Source organism: Lathamus discolor, chromosome 5 (genome assembly GCF_037157495.1).
Source record: "Lathamus discolor isolate bLatDis1 chromosome 5, bLatDis1.hap1, whole genome shotgun sequence".
Classification (NCBI taxonomy): Eukaryota; Metazoa; Chordata; class Aves; order Psittaciformes; family Psittacidae; genus Lathamus; species Lathamus discolor.
In genome coordinates this window covers 56034968-56055749 of record NC_088888.1, presented here as the reverse complement: position 1 = coordinate 56055749, position 20782 = coordinate 56034968, and the positions used below count along the sequence as shown (strand labels likewise).

Below are 20782 nucleotides of genomic sequence, written 5' to 3'. Positions count from 1 at the left end.
CTGTTCTGGCAGTAGTTACTGCCAGAAGCAAATTATAGAACCATTCAGCCGCTGATAACAAAAATCATACTCACATCACCTTCTTGTGGCTAATCAGACATCAGGCCAGGACTGTCATACAATTTGATATAGTCCTAATACCAGTCCTTTAGAAGACAACTGGCTCACTCTCTAATTGTACTTACTGCAGATCCTCTTACAAATAATAACAATGAAAAATGGAAGATGCAAAGTACAACTTTCCCACACTGAAACACCATATAACCTTGACAAGCAGAATAAAAATGACTTTCAGAAGACTGTTTAAAGCCTTTTTTTTTTTTTTCCAGTGTCATTATTAAATTTTGGTAAACACTGATAAAAAAAAAAAGAGTTGGAATAAAATTCAACTAAAATATTCAGTACTAAATTTAAAGAAAGCTGCATTTTAAATATATTCCCTGTCTGACTGTGGTTGATAAAATATTGTTATGCATCTAAAATGTTATTTAAATATGAATGGTCAAAAAATATTAAAGTATATGAAATATTCATATTTTAGAATATGTATTTCCCTGTTAATACAATTGCTTTTCATTCTTGCAGGCCTAGCTCTGGGGTACTAATTCAGCACAACTTTCACTGACTTCTTTAGACATTTACCTGAATAAGAATTGCAGAGTTGATACCTTTTACCCTTCAGTAACATCCTGTAGCGTTCACCCTTAGTGCTCTTTGTGGAAAAAACAGGGCCACCAAACTAAGCTATTTCAACCCTGGCAAATCTCCAATTGTACAGGACTACCACAGCTTTACCTGAGCAAAGGCTTGAGGGTAACACCACCTGACATTCAGACATTCCCCTTCTTATATCACTCTAATAGAACTGCCTAAGCAGTGTTGTTCTGCAAATGAGACTAACACTATTTTTAGAGGTGTATGGAGATCTAGCTTCAGTAAATGGCAACAGGAATGAAAAAGAAAAAAGAAGAACAGAAAAGAAAAGTAGAAAGCAATCCAACAAACAAAATGAAATGATCCTGGAGTGAATGAGTTATTTGCTAAGAGCAACAAATCGTATTTGATCATCTACACTGTCAAAATATGCATAATTTTTTGTTAATTATACTTGAAAATAGTTACCGTACCTTCTGCTGTAATCTCGGCCATGATGATGATGGTAAGAGATACTCTGTTTAAAAGGTCAAGATCTACTGTGGAAGCTTATATAACTGTTGCTGACTCTTGCAGGAACTGCAGACTGAGGAGGAGGAAGGTCCTCTGCTTTTTCTAATTCTGTTTCTTCTTCTTTGTGCCCCTCTGAACTTTCTGTCTCCCCTGCAGACTCCTGCCTTCTCAGAGCAAACTAAGGACTTCCAGAGGCAACACTTAAAGCTCAGTTTAAAGTATCAGCTTCTAACAAAAATAGCCATGCCTTATGGTGAATCTTCAGCATGTTTTTTCTAATATCCTAAGAACCACGCACACTACAAATAAAAAGTAAAACGTCCCAGCTATAAACAGGACAGGAATGCACAGAAAGGCAGCAAAAAACCAAAAGAGCTGGCAAAGAACTGTTCAATGCTCCTGCAGCCTTGCTAGCGTAATTGCAGTTCTTTGGGGGGTATGTCAGAAAACATGAAATATAGAGTTCAAAGTAACCTTATCCATCCCAGCTCAACTTATTCTTAGCACACTCAGTGCTTAGCACATTCTTCCTGGCCTTATTTGGTTTGGGGAGGGTCCTATGAAGCTTACTGCTGACTAAGGGGGAGGGTAAATTTGGGTGATTTTTCTCCACTTTGATTGTTAGTCACAGTTCAGAGCCAAGTAAGACACTATTTGAAACCTGTAAAATTGGTAACTTTTTCAGCTTGGATTTTTTTTAGTACTCTTTTTTTTTTTTTTTTGCAATAATCTCACATACCTGAAAAGTTCATCTAACTATTACAGAGCGCTGTTAAAAATGTAAATAGTTATATTTTATATAGTCTAAATGCATGAAGGTAATATGCAAATATGTCACGATCAGCTATTTACTAGGTCTGATTCGTGGAAACAAAAATCTGTGATTTTAAACAAGATTTTATAGAACTGAAGAAAAGTGGAATTTTAAAACCATTTAGAAAAACAAAAATATTAGCAGTTTAAATAAGAATAATAATTTAAAAACCTGAGCAATCTTTTTTATTGCCTTGCTTGCAATTTCACTGCTGTGGAATTATGTATGTGGGCAAGAGCTTGAAAATGAAATTAGTGAAAATGTGCCCTTGAGCCAGCATACCTGTACATAAATGTCATCATCCCATGAAATCAGAAACCATCTTAAACTGTTCTTACTAGGGGACTGTTCTTCTGCTAGGGAACCATGTAGTCTCTACTACATGTGCTGGCATTTGCACTTCTCATCTTCTGGCCCAGGAGATATAAGCACCTGGCTCTGTGGCAAAGTGTAAGGAAAAGAATCTATTTATCCAGTGCACAAGATACAGAAGTGAAGGTTCGTTTGAACAATTTACAGTCACCATCGGGATTCTACTCTTCATTCTATTCTAACACCCTTCAATCCTGCCCATGTCTGAAAATGTTAGCCTTTTGTAGCCAAAGCTTACAATCTGTGCTCACTCCTTTTCCTCTTCAAGTCTACTGCAAAGATTTTTTTCTTGCAAAACCAAATCTTTTCCACTGACAAGTTTTGATTGCTTGATGCTCAGTAGTCAGTGCTTTTCTAATCATCCTCCTAAGACCTTTAGACTATCTTTCAGATTATCCTCACTAAGGCTGATAAACCAATTTTAGTCAAAACTTTATTACTTTAAAAATACTCATTCATGAATACTAAAATGTTCTTGCAATCACATTTATATGAACAAAACAGCTGCCCACAATAGCTCAGTGGCTAGTAAAGGGTGCTAGGATGTGTGATACTAAGTCAAAGCTGCTGTCCTTCTTAAGTATTTCTTTCTCTTCTGCTGAAATAATTCCATTTTAAAGGAACAGTTAAATATCTTTGGTCATCTACATTTTGACAGCTATGCTACTTGCTTGTGATGTAAGAGAAAATCTCAGCTAAACACCTGAAGCAGAGAGTTAATCAATATTGCAAAGTCAGGATTGCTTTCACTTGTGTCACTATTCAAGCTGAAATAAAACGATAACGTCTCAGTTTGGATATATAAGGAGAGAGAACTGGGGAAAATATTCATATCTGAATTTTGTTCTTAGTTTATGCAGCAAGATCCTGAGATTGTGGACTATACCCAGACATTTGTTTGTATAACTGTATGTGTATGGTTGTCTGCCCCTCACTGTTTCCATTTTAGCTCCTACCACCTGTCCTCTCGCCTCCATGCCTTACTTCCTTTGCTTCTATTTATGTTCATCTTCAATTATGGACTGATATCCTGAACCAAAATATAAGAGCAGAGGAAGTGGGAGAATTCAACTGGAAATCAATTTTCCACAACATCAGCCTAGTGGTCAGAAAGAGGACTGCTTGGCAGTCTCTGACTCCCTTGTATATGCATAGCATTCATTCTGGAAAGCAGAATCAAGCTGTCGTATGCACAAATATCTTACAACATGTAAAGCTCTAGGCAGCTGTACTGGAAGTTATACAGTTGCTTTCTTTAAGAAAGGCAAAGTCAAAGGAGATGAGTGTCATATTTACTGGAGATAATCAGGGCCTTTACAAAAATACAGAGAGTTAAGGTAAACCAAGTTCTGTTACTGTGTATGTGCATGTAAGTTTGTTTTGAAAAACGAACATTACCATCTGAAAATTATGCAGAAAATCATATTTCTTCTTTAGGAGTCTGAGAAAGAGAAGTTCTAAAAATTTTGTTTAGTACTGTTTAGCAGTTTTGTTAAAATCTGAAGTTTAGTTCCTGGCCCAAGTTTAGGAGCTTCTTCTACACTAATCTGTGAAATTCGAATTATGCAGAAGGCCAGCACAAAATCTATACCCCTCTTCATCCAACAAAAAAACACTAATTCCCTGATCTAGTTTATATACTGAACCTGACCAAGAATGCTTTTGGTGGGAGCCCTGTCTGTTTAACCTGACTGGAAATCTTTTTTTGTAAAATGTCCTTTCTCTCTCCTTGTTCATATTTCAAGCAATAACAAAACTGAAAAATTTGAAACTACTTCAGTTCTTGCAGGAGATACCCAAATCTTGACACGCACAATTTTTTCTCATTTTCTTTCCACCAAGTCTCAGGCACAAAGTGAAAATGCTCTTTGCTCAAGTTAGCACTAGGTACTTTCTTCCCATTCACAGGGACTATATTGTAAATTAACTGTCCTGGGATCAGATCTCACATTCGGGAGTGATGGCAGGAGCTGCAGCAGCAGGTTACGTGTCCCTTCTCACACCAGATTCCTGAGACGTAGAAGTTTACGTCAAAAAAAAAAAAAAAATAATAAAATGAAGGTTCTCTTTGCTTTATAGTTTCCTGGATAGGGGAAAAGCAGCAAACTTAGGAAGAGGAGAAAATGAAGTACTATATGCTGCTACAGATGTCTGCATGTAACCGTATGCCTTGATCTCAGATAATTTCAGTAAGAATCTTAACTGATGAATCAAAGAAAAGCCATTACTTGAACATTTTATTTTAGGAAAATGTCGGAATTATACTATTTTACAGACCTTAATAAAAAGTCCTGCTCTTAGATAAAAAGTTGTGTTGTTCATATAATCAAAGTAGAAGTATACAAATACTTTATGATCTGATTCTGGGCTGCCTTAATGATATTATTATAAAGGAAAAATAGAAAGACAATAGATCACATTGAATTACTAGATAATGAGAGAAGGGAGTTTCATAGTGATGCAAAGAAGCATATGATAAATTAAGTAAAACTGTTGCCCAACAAGTAAATGCAGAACAATATTTGAGCTTGTCTGCTGACACATTACTGAGCAATTCTCAGAGTTCAGTCCTACAAAATCAAATGAAGCAAAATAAAAGGGCTTTGTATCTCAGCCCATGCTCAGCAGCACAGCAGGGTTAAGGAAAGGAAACGTGACCTTAACTCCTATATATCTGATGGATTCTGGGAGTATGCTATTATCAGAAACAGAAGGTAATCAACTGATAAGAACTACATATAGGATGGAAGTGTAATGGTAGAGAGAAGGTGAATGGCACTCAATCCAGTGAATAGTAAAGACACACAGAGAAGCAAATACAGGATTAAGGTGAAGTCTGTCACTGAACTTTGATGTACATATGAAGAAAAATACTAATATTTGTTTGAGACATCAGACGGTTTCTACTGAAACAGACATTTCTACTCCTTTTTTTGTTTGATTTTTGTTTACGAATACTGTTACTAATAGATAAGATTTTCATCCAGTCCCAGTGGTAAAACCCTATATTTTTCAGTATGAATAGAAGCATGCATTTATATTCAGATGTTCTTGAAGTTCTGATTGGTCAGGGATGTAGTTGTGACCTTCTGTGGACCACTACACAACTCTAAAGTAATTGTTTTACATTTCTAATTGATATTTTATGAATAACGCTTGCAATATTTTTTGAACCAATGTGGTCAAATTATAGGCTTACTTTGGATATAGTGAAGTATACCCAAAGTACAGAAGTAAACAAGGCCTAAGTATCACATCAGATCTAGGTTAAAGCTTGGTATATGTTTAAACATTCTCATAAATCATTCTGCATCATTTCTTTATTAGAGTTGCATACATAGTGCTTTTAAACAATTTATTCTTTAATATGTCAGAGACATTTAAATCTGCAGTAGATCTCTCCTACATTTAATGCAAAGAACTGACAAGTATTTAAGAAATCCTCTCTCTGTAGGCAGACTGGTCTGAATGTAAAGAAGCCTCTGCCTGGGGCAGCTGACAAGCTGCGGTCACATCACCTTGGCACTCTGAGCTCACTAAGGGACTTTTGGTAAGTTAAATTTCACAAAAACAAATTACTCCAAAGCTACATAATAGTCAGCAGATATAAAATAAAATATTTATGATACCGAGTATTCAACTTTCCATTGACAATACTTCCAATTAGACATCATACTGCAAAACTGCTGATGTCACGTCAGTGTGGGTGTGACTGAGTAAAGAACCATTTCTAACATCCAAAAAGGCCCACTGATTATAAAACTGCTTCCAGGAAACAAGGATTTCACAAGATGCCCTACTTGGTCATCTGAATTTTGGCTCATTCCTAGCTTTTCTTATAGGAGACATTCAGGATCTAGGCACAGTGAATCAAAAGCCACTTCCAAGCTAAGCAGCTTTTGTTTGGAAATGCAACAGGAGTGTGGAAATAGGCTTGAACAATAGAAGCTATACCTCCTAGCCCTTTCTTGCAAGTTTAAGCAAGCCTTTTTGTCCTCAACATCCCTGTGTGTGTGATACAGTTGCATCCCTAAGAGTGGTCCTGCAGACAGTGTGTGTCTCTTGTTTTTTTTTTTAAAGCAGGTTTTTGTCTTATTCCTGAGTTCCTGTTTGCTCTGTGACATTAGGACCTGCTTGAGCTATGCATTTCCACACATGGGATAGATATCAGCTCCTGGCACCAGATAAATCATTCTCTGACTCCTGAAATACAAAAGCCTAAAGCTGGAATTAACCCTTTGTGTGCCACAATGTCTGTCACCCACTCAGCAATAACACAAACCTGTGATGCAAAACACTAAAATAAAACTAGCACCTGTTATTTGTTACAGAAAGACAGATACAGAAGAAATGAGACAAAAATATAAAGCAGGCAAAATATTTCAGCAATTATGAGGTATAAGAAAGAAACTACATGAAAGAAACCAGATTTATAAAAAAGTATGTTTGCTTCAAAAATAGCTGCAATTTTTCTTTGTGTTTACTCTTTCTTTCTTCCTCATTCTAAACACAGTCTTGGACAGATCAAAGCTAGAATTGCAGATGAGGAACCCACTTTATTATTATTATCTCTATTTAAATAGAAAATCTAAATGAGAAGCTTTATCATTGGGCAATTTAGCTTCTTGACAGAGTGCAAGTGGAACATACGAATTAGTAAATTCAACCTTGTCACTGCTGACAGCTGCAACTGCACTGAAAAAAGTATGTCTAAAAAATAAAGGATCTCTTAAAATGAGGAATAAGTTTGAGCATTAAGGTCTTTACCACTTATCTTTGCAGATATATACTAGTTTTCTTGAATAATACATCACCATTTGTCACTGTCAATCACATTAGATTCCTGTCCAAGCTCCAACATATGTCCAAAGTCAACTTTCTAATGCAAACCATAACGACTATTTGTCTGCAAAGCATTTACTGAAAAGAATTGCAACATCTTCCTTATTCCTCCCCCTGTCTCCCTGAAAGAGCAGAACACAGACCAAATGCAGAGGACTACAATGATCCTTAAGGAACAGTTAAACAATTACCTTTTTTTTTTTTTTTTTTCAAATTCACGTTTTAAATGAAAATAAAATTATTACCCTGGAGATACAGAGTAGAAGATCCTGAGCTGCGTCCCAGAGCTCAAAAGGCAAGGCAAGGACATTGGGGACTTTTGGAAGCTCCCAGCTGCATTCTCAGGGCCTGAGAAAACCATGCAGCTCTAGCACAACGGGCACCAACCACAGCTGCCAAGGAGCTGTTGGCAGTTGTTCCCTGTGGGGTGAAGGGGTCATGTAGCCAGTTTCGGCAAGGCAGCACATCGAGCTGTTGTGCCACTGTCAAACAATCCAGACTGGGACACAATTATTTTCTTCATTAGGGCATTTGGCCTCTAGTATAAAGGTTTTTGCTTGAGATAATTTTATGGGTAATTGGAAATAACTATAACTGTACTTGTATATTTTAAATTCACGGACACTTTTTTAAGTGGTCATTTGGCAATAATTTTTATTCCTGGTTCTTTAAAGATTTTTCTGTATGGTCACTTGTGCTTCATACCCTTTCTTGAGCTACCTGGACAGTTCAGACTTTTGCTCAAATTCATGCCTAGGAAAAAGTCTGGCAAAGCAAACATAACCTAGATATTAGTATTCTGCTTCACTTAGCAATGGTACATTATAATGAACAAGGAAAATCCATGTCTCTTGTTACTTAGGTAACAGATAATTGAGAAGGGAGGGTTGGGTCTTTCTGTTTTGTTTTGTTTCAGAGAGACAAGTTAGCTAGGGTTTTACTTAATCTCTGTGGAAGGCAGATATAATGATACTACTATTCCTCACACTGCAGGTAACAACAAAAAATGTTATCTGTCTGTTCTAGAAATAAGAAGCAGAGCATGACAGTTGGATAAAACAATCCTTTGGTTCAGCTGCAGTAACAAAAAAGGCCATACAGCACTGAAACTACACAAACGCAGGACTGGGAGTATAACCAACCAGACTGTGCACTTTTCACATATCACCAAATTTGAGCTAATGTTCACAATCATGTTTATGTTCCATATACTGCAAAGAGGTGCCTGACAGAAATCAGGGTCCTGCACAGTCCACGGGGAGGTTAGGCACAGAGGCAGACCATAAGTAGTGAGACGTGTATGCCACAAGCAAGATTATGGTCCCAATCCCCCCTATTTGCTTCTTGACTTGACAGACCTGCTCTGAAAATGACACCGTCCTGCTTCCTCTGCAGCATTTGTCACGTGAGTATTTCTTACCCCACTATCTCCATCAGTACATTTATTTTCTTAGTTAAAAAAACAACCCTTCATTTGTCACAGTAGTGCCCTGACAGTGACCAGCAAACCCTACGGGCAGACTAAATCCTAATGGCATTTTTAAACCACTCAGTGTAATGTTACCAGTTCTTCCACTCAACACTAACACAAGTGAGCTGGGAAATAAACTTGCTCCTACTCTTTTCCTACTAAAAGACTGCCATCAATATACATTACTAAGAGAACAAAAGCTCTTTTTGCTTATCTGGCCATGGAAGGTCTATCAACCTTTTCACTGAGTCAAAAGGAGTGAAAGGTCAAGCATTTAAATTTGGTGGTCCCGAAGTAAACTCATGTCTTGAATAGTCCGGGTGTTTTTTGAGAGGTTAATTTAAACACACCTGTCACTCTTAAGTACAAGGCAGTTGGAGGATATTAATATTCTCTTGAATTATTTAAAAGACATGACTAATGCTTCATGTACCATAAGACTCTTGGCTGCAAAAATAACTTCTGTGTCAGTCATTGTGGTGTGGTTTGGATTTTTATCACTAGGATTTATCCATATTTCTGAGTCCTGAGTGCAAAGGATTCTGTGAGGTGACCAGCTCTCCTTTAGTTTCAGATGTAAACCCTAACCTACAGACTCCTTCACATTGTTCCTTTTGATGAGGGATGAATCAGACAAAGATATGGAGCCTCCTTCCTGAGCAGAATCTCATATGATAAGATAAAAAATATTTTAGAAAGATTTCTGGTAAACTATTTATTTTAACCACCAATGACTGTGGCGTAGGTAAGTCAGTCTTTCAAGAAAACAGAAATTTTTTGTCTGAGTCCTGACAAAAATTGTATCTAACACAGTAACTCAGTGAACTGAACTGAATAGAAACTCCTAAAAAAAGTTCTCACAGTTTATGCTAAGAAATCTCTCCTATGGCGCTGATGATGTATGTATGCCCAGGTATGCATAAAACAGTCTTCACTTGCACACCAGCAATGAACCATTACTGTGGTTGGAGGGGAAATGAAAAGGCATTAAAAAGCATGAAAAGCAAATTTTATTTCCCTTATCTATGCCACAGTGTAAGTATCTCCCATGATACAAGTTTGATGCCAGATGAAGAACATCCTGTTATGGAACCTATTTCTGATATCTATCTGATTCTGTTTGAAGGAGTTCATGAAGGACACTGTTTCTGCATTCAGCTGCTTCCAGATGGGACAGCAGCAGCAGCAAAGCAAACTGTGCACCCTTTTAAAAGTGTAGCTATCTATCTCAGTGCTTCATCAGGCAGAAGTCATGAGTGAGATACAAGAACGTTTCAAGGAAAGAAGTACCTTTCCTGCTACAGCATGGATGAAAGAAGTTTTTATCACCTTTTGCTCATGGATTACAGTAGAGGTCCTGGCACCATAGAATCTCATCCTCACCCAACTCTATCAATTAGAACCCAATTTTCAGAGTATCAAAGGTCTCAGGTAAAGCAAGTGAGAACTGGGGCAAATTTCCAAGACAGAATGTGGGCTATGTACTTGTATTGCTTGCATACTTGCATTGCATATGCAACCAGTAATTGTAAACTTAAGTATTTAACTGAAAGCATGTATATGCTATGATTATACTGAAAGACAATAATTTTATTAAGTTATTCAAAGTTTTGCAGTCACTTCACTTTGTCTTTCTTTGAATGCACAACATAGCAGATAATTTGAGTCAGGTCATGGAAGGTATGTGCGGATGAATGAATGTATGAATGAATGAATGGAGTGAATGACTAAAGGGTAGCCATAAGTTTTAAAGATCTAGTTTTTTATTATTTGGTATTCTCAATGTAAATGTACATGTAGTATCTGTTACACTTCTCTGCAAACCTTGCTGTCCTCTTTTATTTCTTCTAAAATTATTTTATAGTACACTTTATGGAGTGGAAAATTTATGTCCATAACTTGAGAGTATTGAGATATTTGGCTCTCAGTTTTCAGCTTGATTTTGTAAACTTTGTATGCAACTTGTTTTGCACTTCCTTGGACCATTACAGATATATTATGCAAAATCCTGTAGTTCCTCAATAGAGTGTTAGCTAGTAGCCTCATAGAGTGGCAGCAACTTACCTCATCATAGTCCCTAATAGGAAGAAAATGAACTTCAGTGTGGAAAATACATTCCACACACACACATCAAATAGATTTCTAGAGAATTTCTAAGGATTCAATTTTTACAGTTATACTACACTAATAATTTTCATTTAGGTCTTGGCTAGATCCTGATGTGCTGTGTGTAACCAATGCATAAGCCATGTGTTACTGTGGGGTAAGAACTTTTACATTGCTCCAAATCTACCTAAACATTTAGTGAGAACAGCCTGCTGTTAAAATCTGAGCTTTCTGCCATCACTTTCTGGATGTGTTCTGGGAGAGGCTGTTATGGCTGCATAGATGTGCAGGATTGTGCTTATGTAAATCCCAAGTCAAAATACTGGAAGATTTTGGGACTCAGGAGCTCAAGCAGGGGCCCAGACGCAGAAATATATGTAGCTTCAGCTTGAACAGTAGCCATGTTGTGGTTCCTGGGTCTAGGAGTGTTTCAAAGCACAGGGTCTACTGCTACAGCACAGCTGGAGGGAGGCCCAGTGAAGATCAACAGCCAGCCATCTCACTTTCTACATTTGTGCTAACCTTCATCAGAGGAGGTATTTGAAATAAACACACCTCTGACACAGTAAATAGATACGGGTATGCCAAATAATTTATGAACAAAAAGTTATCCAAATCCATTTCCATGCCCTGGTCTTGCGAACTGTTTTCTACCACATTTTGAGATTTGATAAAAATTTATGTCCACAATTCTAAAAGAAAAGGTCAAGTGCCTAACCTGAATGTGTTTCACTTAGTTGATACACTTTTTACATCACTATTAGGAAGATTTTTGTTGTACCATAGGTTTCTAAAATAAAACATTAAGATGTGAAATCTAAATAATTATTTTACAAACCTTTGCAAGAATCTAGAACCCAGTGTAAGTAGTTTACACCTGTGATCACCTACCGTGTCTGTTGCTCAACACCAAAACAACATTGGGAGTATCCATCTGTCACTGTTAAAAAGAAATAGAACTATTGAAATGTAAGCTCACCATGAGAATTTTAAATACTTTGACAGATTTTTATAAAAAAGAAACACTTAAAAGCTATTTTTCAAGTGATTAACATTGATTAATTCACCACTAAAGATTATTTGCATAAATTTTAGGATATATAATTAACACAGTGATTTGTATGAACACTTTAGTCTTGAAAGAGTTTTTAAAGGTTCCCTTTTCAAATCAAGCTGTTATTTTTGCATTCACAACCAGTAGGGCAAAATTAAATATATATGCCTTGTCTTTATACTGTTCATACTTAAGACACACAGAATAAGGAGCATATTTTGAAGCTGTTCAGAAGGAGCCACTGGTGGTGGGAATACTCTGCCTGAGCCTTCTGACAGCCACACAATATTGAATTATAGAATCATAGAAGGGTTTGGGTTGCAAGGGACATTAAAGATCACCTAGTTCTAGCCCCACTGCCATGGGCAAGAAATATGATGTCATTAAGGTGGAGGAATTCCAGTGGCAATTGCAATTTTGCTGGTTGTCAGAGCAGACGCTGCTCACACCTGATCAGTGATAAGAAATAGTCCAGCATTTTGTACTTATTCAAAATGAAAGAAGCAAACTTGGTTGTGAGAGAAAGTATGTTTAGAAAACCTGAATGCCAAAATGTAAATCCAAAAGGACATGATATACCAGTATATGAAAGATAAGGGTGGCATGCTTAGTTTTCTCCCATCCTTTATGACTTAGAAAAGGACAAAGCAAATGCATAATTTGAAATTTAAGATAATCTAGTGTGAAAGTTCTTATGATCCAAATTTGCCAAGGCAAACTTGTAACAGAAAAAGTGCACCTGCTTTGCTTTTTAAGTCTTTGGTTGCTGTGAAGCTCATAAATTAATTTTGCAGAGAACATTCTCAAGAATACCCTCATTAAAAAGGGAGTAAATCTATCACATGATTTTAGCACAGTATAGAAACAAATTGTCTGGCCATATCCACCAAGGAATTACCAAAAGAACAGCATTAAAAAAGGATACTTGATGTGAGCAGAGTGGTGTTTTTCTACTGCTGCTAGAAAAAATCATTCCATAGCCAAAATGTCTGTTCATTGGTCAGATTGTGTCAATAAACCCCAGCTACTTCATGGGTCAATATCTAATCTACATTCCTTTCCTGAGAAATTTTAAAACCTTCACCATATTTTGGAGGATCAGAAAATCTACTATCACTACATTTGATGACGTGTCAGCAGAAGGATTTGCCTTTTTATTGCAGAAACAGGAAACACATACTTGATTGCAAAGATTTCCTTTAAAAGTTATTTACAAAATGACAGCCTCTTTTCTTTCTTATTTCCCTCTGGAAAACCTAGCATTCACAAATTAGATCTTTTGTCTTCCAGTGTTTTAAACATCACCTGAATCTTTACAATGTCAGATTGATTCTGTCATTTAGTTTGAGATGAAGTTAGTCTCTCTTGCTATCCTTATTTCACTAGTCTATCTCAAAGTCTTTATTAAAAATCCCTTGAACTTACCATTTATTCCTTTAGCTTTATAAATCATCTGACACAAAAGAAATTCTGGAAAAAATATTGCCCTGATATTTCTCATGCAGTTGCCCCTGTCCTCTGGCAGTTTGAGTGTGTTGCAAGGACAGACGGACCAGAAGAGGCTGGCAAGCTGTTCTGACTGATACTACTGATCTGCATCCTCTGTTTGGCCTTGCCTATTTGGGAGCATCAATACCAGTGGCAGTTGTTACCTGTGAAGACTACCAGACTGCTACCATTTGAGTCCTGCTGCTCCAGTGGAAGCCCTCCACTATCCAGACAAACCTATTCCTTAGGTGTATAGAAATCAGGTGGATTCCCATATAAACAGCCTGACGAAAAACAGTGGATTGCTTTGCCTTGCAAGGGCCATCAGAAATGAGCTATACAGTTACCCTTGGCATGGTTGCTTAGACAGAAGATGATCAGCACAACACAAAATTTATCTAATGTGGAGACTAAAAACTAAATGAAAGACAAAGTCAAAAATAAAATTAAAATTTGCATAAGAAGGGAAGATTTATCATTCTGAAGCAACTGTTGGAGCCCTGATGGTCAATGGTGGGGACTAGCAAAAAATTCCATGGGAAAGTTTTTTGTTGTAACACCACTAATTGGCTGTACAGAGTTATGCTGGTCTTTCATTGCAAAGACTTTAATACAGTCTAGTAACAAAATGTCTAACCTGCATATGAGGACAAAAGTGACCTATGAACCTACTCTTGCTCTCACTGTAAGGAGCTGACATGAACCAAGTTTTAACTTTAATGTGGATGAGTAGTGGTATTAATATATCCATGTCACACTTCATTGCAGTCTAACACTTTTCAAAGAGGGAAAAAAATCTTTCATGGGAATTGTGATAAGTAGAAATACTCTCTTCAAAAACAATCCTGTGGCCTTGTCCTTCATTTAAGTCTTCTCTCAGGACTGCAGATTCTTACACATAGTTTACCCCTGACTCAAATTATCTTTATGACTCAGAGCATACTGAAGATTACTCTGATACTGATGTTACTTTTAAAAGTTGCAGTAATAATTTTGTCTATTGCTGAAATCACTGAAGATTTCAACTTGACATGTATTCTTCGCACCAAGATAGAATGAGTTCATGAATCAATTTACTTCTGCTGTATTTCTTCCTAAACTAAAAATATGTAATCTTTCTCTCTCTTTCTGCTTTAAATATGCACAGACCACTTGGCTGAAAATGTCTTGGGATATCTGAGAACTGAATATAAATAGTCCTATTAATTTTCACTGACTAAAGACTAAATCATTAGGTACTCATCCTACTCACTATCCACGTAAGTCCTTGATGGTTAGAAGCTGACTGGGCTTACAGTTAATATACAATTATCTTATTTTTTCTTATTATAACTATCAGTGCAACTAAAAAGGAACTAAAAAATTACCTGGAATGAAGAGGAAAGCTTGAAGGCAAAGGATTAGTTTTTAGCAGTCTCCTGTCAGGTCACTATTGAGTAGTTCAGTACTAAATACCTGAAAGGGGTTATGCTTTGGTTTGGTTTGGTGGTTATGTTGTGGGGTTTGGTTTGGGTTTTTTGGTTTTGGTTGTTTTTTTTATTTGGTGGGGTTTTTTTGTTTGTTTGTTTGTTTTTTGGGTTTGGGGTTGGGGGGGGGGGTGTTTTGTTATGTTTTGTTTTTTCTTAATCTTTGTATTGCTCCAAACCTAAATCCAGAAGGACAGAGCTTAGTATTTCGGTAAAAAGGTGGGTTCACCACTCTGCAAAATAGTCCTCATTCCTGTACCTGACCTCTCAGAGAATATGAGAGAAACACAGAGGGAATAGACTGTGGAAACTCTCATTCTTTTCTAGAAGAAACTAGAAAAAAATAACATATGCCTGTAAAACTTACTCAGGAAAAAGTCAAATGTAGCTTTAAAATGTGTTTCACTAAAGCAATCTCCAGTGCAAGAATCCTGTTTCAGAGAGGAATTTCTAAATTTACCTACGGAGCAGGAAAATATAACAAAATTAAGATGAGAGAACCGAGCAAGAAGCATTGCAAGGTACTATGCTGGTGCGAAGACACCGTCCTCACACATGCCCACATTTTTATTGAAGAGTCTGGTACTGGATTTGGAGGATAGTTTCTATGACCATTTCACAAGTAAACGAATACACATTTGTATCCTTATTCAAATGGCTTATCAGAAATTGTGAATCCCACCCTAGCAGAGGATGATGTGCCTTTCTAACTGCTGGCTCACTGATTAATTTTAAATGGCACATGCCAGTTTTCACTTTACCTTAACAGGAGTTAGTTACAGATCAAGAGGAATAGACCTTCCCTAACCTTATCAAAGTTTTGAGTTGTAGAGCACACCACCACACTCCACAACTAGACTTCCGTGGATTTAAAGAAAGGCTTCAAATAGGTTAGAAACCATTTATTTCAATGGATCAGGACTGGCATCATACTTTCTAATCATTCCTAATCAGGAGCAGCCTCACACTCACAGGCCCTTGTTCTCATAGGGGACTTCAACCACTCTGATGTCTGTTGGAGGGATGGTACGGCCCAGCACAAGCAATCCAGGGGATTCCTTGATTGTGTGGAAGACAACTTCCTTCTGCAAGTAATAGAGGAGCCAAAAAGGAGAGGTGCCATGCTTGACCTCATGCTCACCAACAAGGAAGGGCTGGTTGGAAATGTGATGCTCCAGGGCAGCCTTGGATACAGCGATCATGAGATGGTTGAATTCCAGATCCTCAGGACAGTGAGAAGAGTGTTCAGTAAGCTCACTGCTGTGGGCTTCAGGAAAGCAGACTTTGGCCTCTTCAGGAGCCTGCTTAGTAAGGTTCCATGGGATATAGCCCTGGAGGGCAGGGGGGCCCAAGACTCTTGGTTGATATTCAAGGATCACCTACTGCAAGCTCAGGAGTGTTGCTGGAGACCAGTAATGAGTGGTGTCCCTCAGGGATCTGTGTCGGGACCGGTCTTGTTCAACATCTTTGTGGGTGAAATGGACAATGGGATTGAGTGCGCCCTCAGCAAGTTTACCAATGACACCAAGCTGTGTGGTTCGGTTGATACACTGGAGGGAAGGAATGCCATCTAGAGGGACCTTGACACGCTTAGAAGGTGGACCAATGCCAACCTCATGAAGTTCAGCCATGACAAGTGCAAGGTCCTACACGCGGGTCAAAGCAATCCCAGGCACAGCTACAGTCTGGGCAGAGAAGAGATTCAGAGCAGCCCTGCGGAGAAGGACTTGGGGGTGTTGGTCAATGACAAACTGAACACGAGCCGGCTTTAGTGTATGCTCGCAGCCCAGAAAGCCAACCATACCCTGGGCTGCATTAAAGGAGCATGACCAGCAGGTCAGAGGAGGTGATCCTGCCCCTCTATTCTGCTCTCATGAGACCTCACCTGGAGTATTGTGTGCAGTTCTTGTGTCCTCAACATAAAAAGGACATGGAACTGTTGGAACAAGTCCAGAGGAAGGCCACGAGGATGATCAGGGGACTGGAGCACCTCCCGTATGAAGATAGGCTGAGAAAGTTGGGTCTGTTCAGCCTGGAGAAGAGAAGGCTGCGTGGGGACCTCATAGCAGCCTTCCAGTATCTGAAGGGGGCCTATAGAAATGCTGGGGAGGGACTCTTCATCAGGGACTATAGTGACAGGACAAGGGGTAACAGTTTAAACCTTAAACAGGGGAAGTTTAGATTGGATATAAGGAAGAAGTTCTTTATTGTAAGGGTGGTGAGGCACTGGAATGGGTTGTCCAGGGAAGTTGTGAATGCTCCATCCCTGGCAGTGTTCAAGGCCAGGTTGGACAGAGCCTTGGGTGACACGGTTTAGTGCAAGGTGTCCGTGCCCATGGCACGGGGGTTGGAACTAGATGATCTTAAGGTCCTTTCCAACCCTAACTATTCTAGTATTCTATGATAAGAGAAAATAAAGCAGCAGCAGCATCACATGTGCTTCATGGCATTTATTGTTGTCAGAGTATAACTTTTTTCCCACTTGACATTTTTTATTATATTTTTAGGTTTTCTAGTATCAGAAGATAACTGCTTGTGTAATAAGGGATTAATTTCTTATGTGTTAGAGACAACCAGATGTTCAGCTCTAGGCAGCTGGATGACGAAAACCAATGGCGGACATGAAAAAAAACATCTTAGAACTCCAAGCACCCAGATTTTGCTTGTTCTGCCTAAGTGTCAGTATTCTACAGAGAGACTTTTATGATGTATTACGTAGGTAGTAAAGACTAGGAAACACCTTATGTCACACTGACTAAAATGCATTTTAAATGTATTTGAGCCTGGCAACTTTGAAAGAGTGATTGCTTTTTGAGTATGCAATCACAACAGATATAAAATATTTTTTTTCATCTTTTCCTCCCAAACCTTAAATAGCCATAGCAGAGCTTTATTCTTTTGCTATTTCTTTCACAAGTAATGGTTGATCTATCATTTCTCATTAATAACTATAGCTTCAAGTCTATAAGAACATTGTTCTTAAATTCCAAAGGAACAGAAGCTGTATAAAGAAAAGGTTACACATGAAAAAGAAAGGATGAGAATTTCTCTATAAATGAGACAAATATTTCTGCTTGGTTTTTTTCAGTGCTCCAGACTCTGAGCATATTTCAGTACTGAACATTTCTTCCATGTTAGATCAAAACTACACATTTTCCATTTACTGCTCAAGACTAGCATATTGAAGATACATTAGCATTAAGTAAGTGACTGTATTTATTCACTCACACTGGATAACTGATTGTGTTCTCACTATTTCTTCTCCCTGCCAAGTCATTTTACAGTGTACTGACATAAACAGTTTGTTGGTGAAGATGGAGTTTCACCAAAGCGGTCATCGCTGGCCATCAGCATTTGCTTACTGTCCTGTACACAGGCTAAAGAAAATGAGGAATGGATTTCCAACTCCCAGAAACTCTCAGATACACAGCACACCTTGTGACTGAGCCCTTCCAGAAAGATTCTCAGTGAATGGGAAATCTTGGAGAAAAAAAAGAAAAGCGTAGGTCACTTTATTTCCCTGTTTTGAGCCAAGGATAAGAAAAAGTGTAATTTAGAGTGGTAATTCTCAAGTAGGAGGGTCAGTACTATGGAATCACAGCATGTACCTTGATACTGAGTGATTCCTGTCAGCCCCGTAACAGAAACAATTTACTTAATTTAAAGAACAGCATCCCCTGATGTCCTCGTTGAAATAAGAATCGGGATCCAGGAAGTGCTACAGGACTCGGAGCAGAGAGGATTTCTCCCCTCAGTAATCATATTATGCAGTGTAAAAGAACAGCACTAGTATGTATGTTCTGAAAGTCTTTCCAATGCCAAACTATTAGAAATAGTATGGAATTAATGACTGAATGAAAAATTCCAAAGAAGTCTAAAAGTCTTTATGGAGGTGCAGGGTCACTCTATTTCCAGTTGCATACTCATTTGAGGATTTGTAATAGCTAATAATAAACCCCTGAACACATTTGACATTCCTAGAAGATAGCTGAAAATTGTGCCTGTCCACCTCCAGTGATCCCCACAGTGGGCACTGAGATGGCCCAGATCAATCACGTGCCTGTCATACTCTGTTTACTTCTGTCCCCAACATACTGCTGTGAAGTTTGTAAAAAGCCTGCCTGCTTCTGTCTTCCTTAGTTTCTGAGTCACAAGAATTGTCCAGGTGTCCTATGGCCACACGACCCTGAAAATGCCCAATCTCATCTGATCTTGGAAGCTAAGCAGGGTCGGGCTCGGTTAGTACTTGGATGGGAGACTGCCTGGGAATCCCGGGTGCTGTAGGTTTTGATACTGTCCTGGGTTTACCAGGAGCCGTTTTGCTCCTTCTTAGTAACTGGTGCAAGCTCTGTGTTTTGACTTCCAGCCTGGGCAGAGACCTGATAACACCGATTGTTTTTAATTGTTGTTAAGTAATGTTTATTCTGGCCAAGGACTTTGTGAGTCTCATGCTCTGCTGGGGACAAGGGGAGGCCGGGAGGAAGCAAAGACAGGACACCTGACCCAAACTAGCCAAAGAGGTATTCCATACCACAGCACGTCATGCCCAGGGAGGTAACTGGGAGTTACCTGGAAGGGCCTACTCTCTCTTTGGGGGCGGTCGAACTCGTTCGGCGGTGGTATCACATTCTCTTGTTATTTTCTCTTAACGATATTATCATTGGCGGTAGCAGCAGTGATTTGTGTTATACCTTAGTTACTGGGCTGTTCTTATCTCAACCCATGGGAGTTACATTCTCTTGATTGTCCTCCCCATCCCTTCGGGAGCGGGGAGGGTCGGGGGTGGGGTGAGTGGACGACCTGTGTGGATTGGTTTAAACCACGACAGTTCTTTTTGGCGCCCAATGTGGGGCACGAAGGGTTGAGATAATGACAGATCTGACCAGATTAATAGTCACTCATCACAATGCTGATTTATTGGCTCTCAAAGCTGTTGCTCTTGGTCTCACAGGTTCAGAACTCTGTACATTACATACAGCCGGTATTTGCTGTGGTACTGTTTTTCAAGTATGGGGCTTGGGCTAAGGTTTTTGTCTCATTGTACTTTATTATAAAGACTCGTAATACAATAGAATCATTGATCATGAAACTAATCGGCCTTATGTTCCCAGTGTGGTCACCACCTTTATACTTTGGGAGGTATATAATAAAGGTGCTTAGCAATTTCACATCTTTTTTCTCCTTCTCGGGTGGTCAACCTGTGACGGAAACATTCTTTTACCCTCCTAGCCCCCCTCTCAGACCATTTACAGCATCATTTGAGAGTTTTGAAGTTCTTGAATGGCCTTTTGATATTTTTGAGACCTGTTTGCTGATTGTGAAGGGGATTACCATGTTGGCACGCATACGGAGTGTGTTTTGCCCACAACCATTTCGTCTGATTTGAAATGTTAAGCAGAGTCAGGTTTGGGCCTTGTCTGGGGTTAAACAATGATATAGGAGGACCAAGAGATTTTCCCCAGGGCTGGACAGCCATGAGTGGCAGGGTGTGTGGGATAGTATGGGCAAGTATCCAGGTCAGTGGGCTCCTCCAGTACTTTGGAATTTCACCACCAAACAAGTGCAAAATCCGGAAGAATTAGTAAAACACTTAAATGAGGTGTGTGGACAGTCTGGCCATACCAGAGACGGACAAATCATGGCAACGTGCTGGGGCTTGGCCTATGCTTACAGGGCCTTGTTCAACACTATCCAGCACCTTCAAAAGGAAAAAAATGCCCCTGCATCTGAGGGCAAAGCAACAGTCAACGCAGCTACTCCAGCTCCAAGTACAGCAGCTACACCACCCCCAGCAACAAGTACAGTCGCTACCCAAACTCTGGCTGCAACAGACAGCACGGCTACCCCAGCTCCAAGCACAGCAGCTACACCACCCCCAGCGACAAGTACAATTGCTACTCAAACCACAGTGAAAATCACTGCAGCTAAACCAGAGGACCAATTTGTACCAATATCGGTTGCCCCTGTACGCAAGAGAAAAAGCAAAAAGGAGGCAAAAAGGG

The 20782-nt window shown here is 38.9% G+C and overlaps 1 protein-coding gene and 1 pseudogene across 2 annotated transcripts in view; one reads left to right on the top strand and one right to left on the bottom strand.

The window, feature by feature from the left end:
* TRDN (triadin) overlaps positions 1 to 7519 on the bottom strand; it is a 227868-nt gene extending 220349 nt beyond the window's left edge. Inside the window, exon 1 of one of the 2 annotated variants that reach the window (XM_065680964.1) lies at positions 7441 to 7519. Coding sequence is in view for 1 of the 2 variants with exons in the window: in XM_065680963.1 (XP_065537035.1) it covers positions 1128 to 1149 (22 nt within the window). In the remaining variant the exon portion in view is untranslated. Of the gene's footprint in view, positions 1 to 1127; positions 1396 to 7440 lie in introns of those variants that run through there. The other variant, XM_065680963.1, reaches the window with a different exon arrangement.
* Positions 7520 to 18948: 11429 nt separating this feature from the next.
* Positions 18949 to 19067, top strand: LOC136016019 (5S ribosomal RNA; annotated as a pseudogene).
* Positions 19068 to 20782: the final 1715 nt, after the last annotated feature.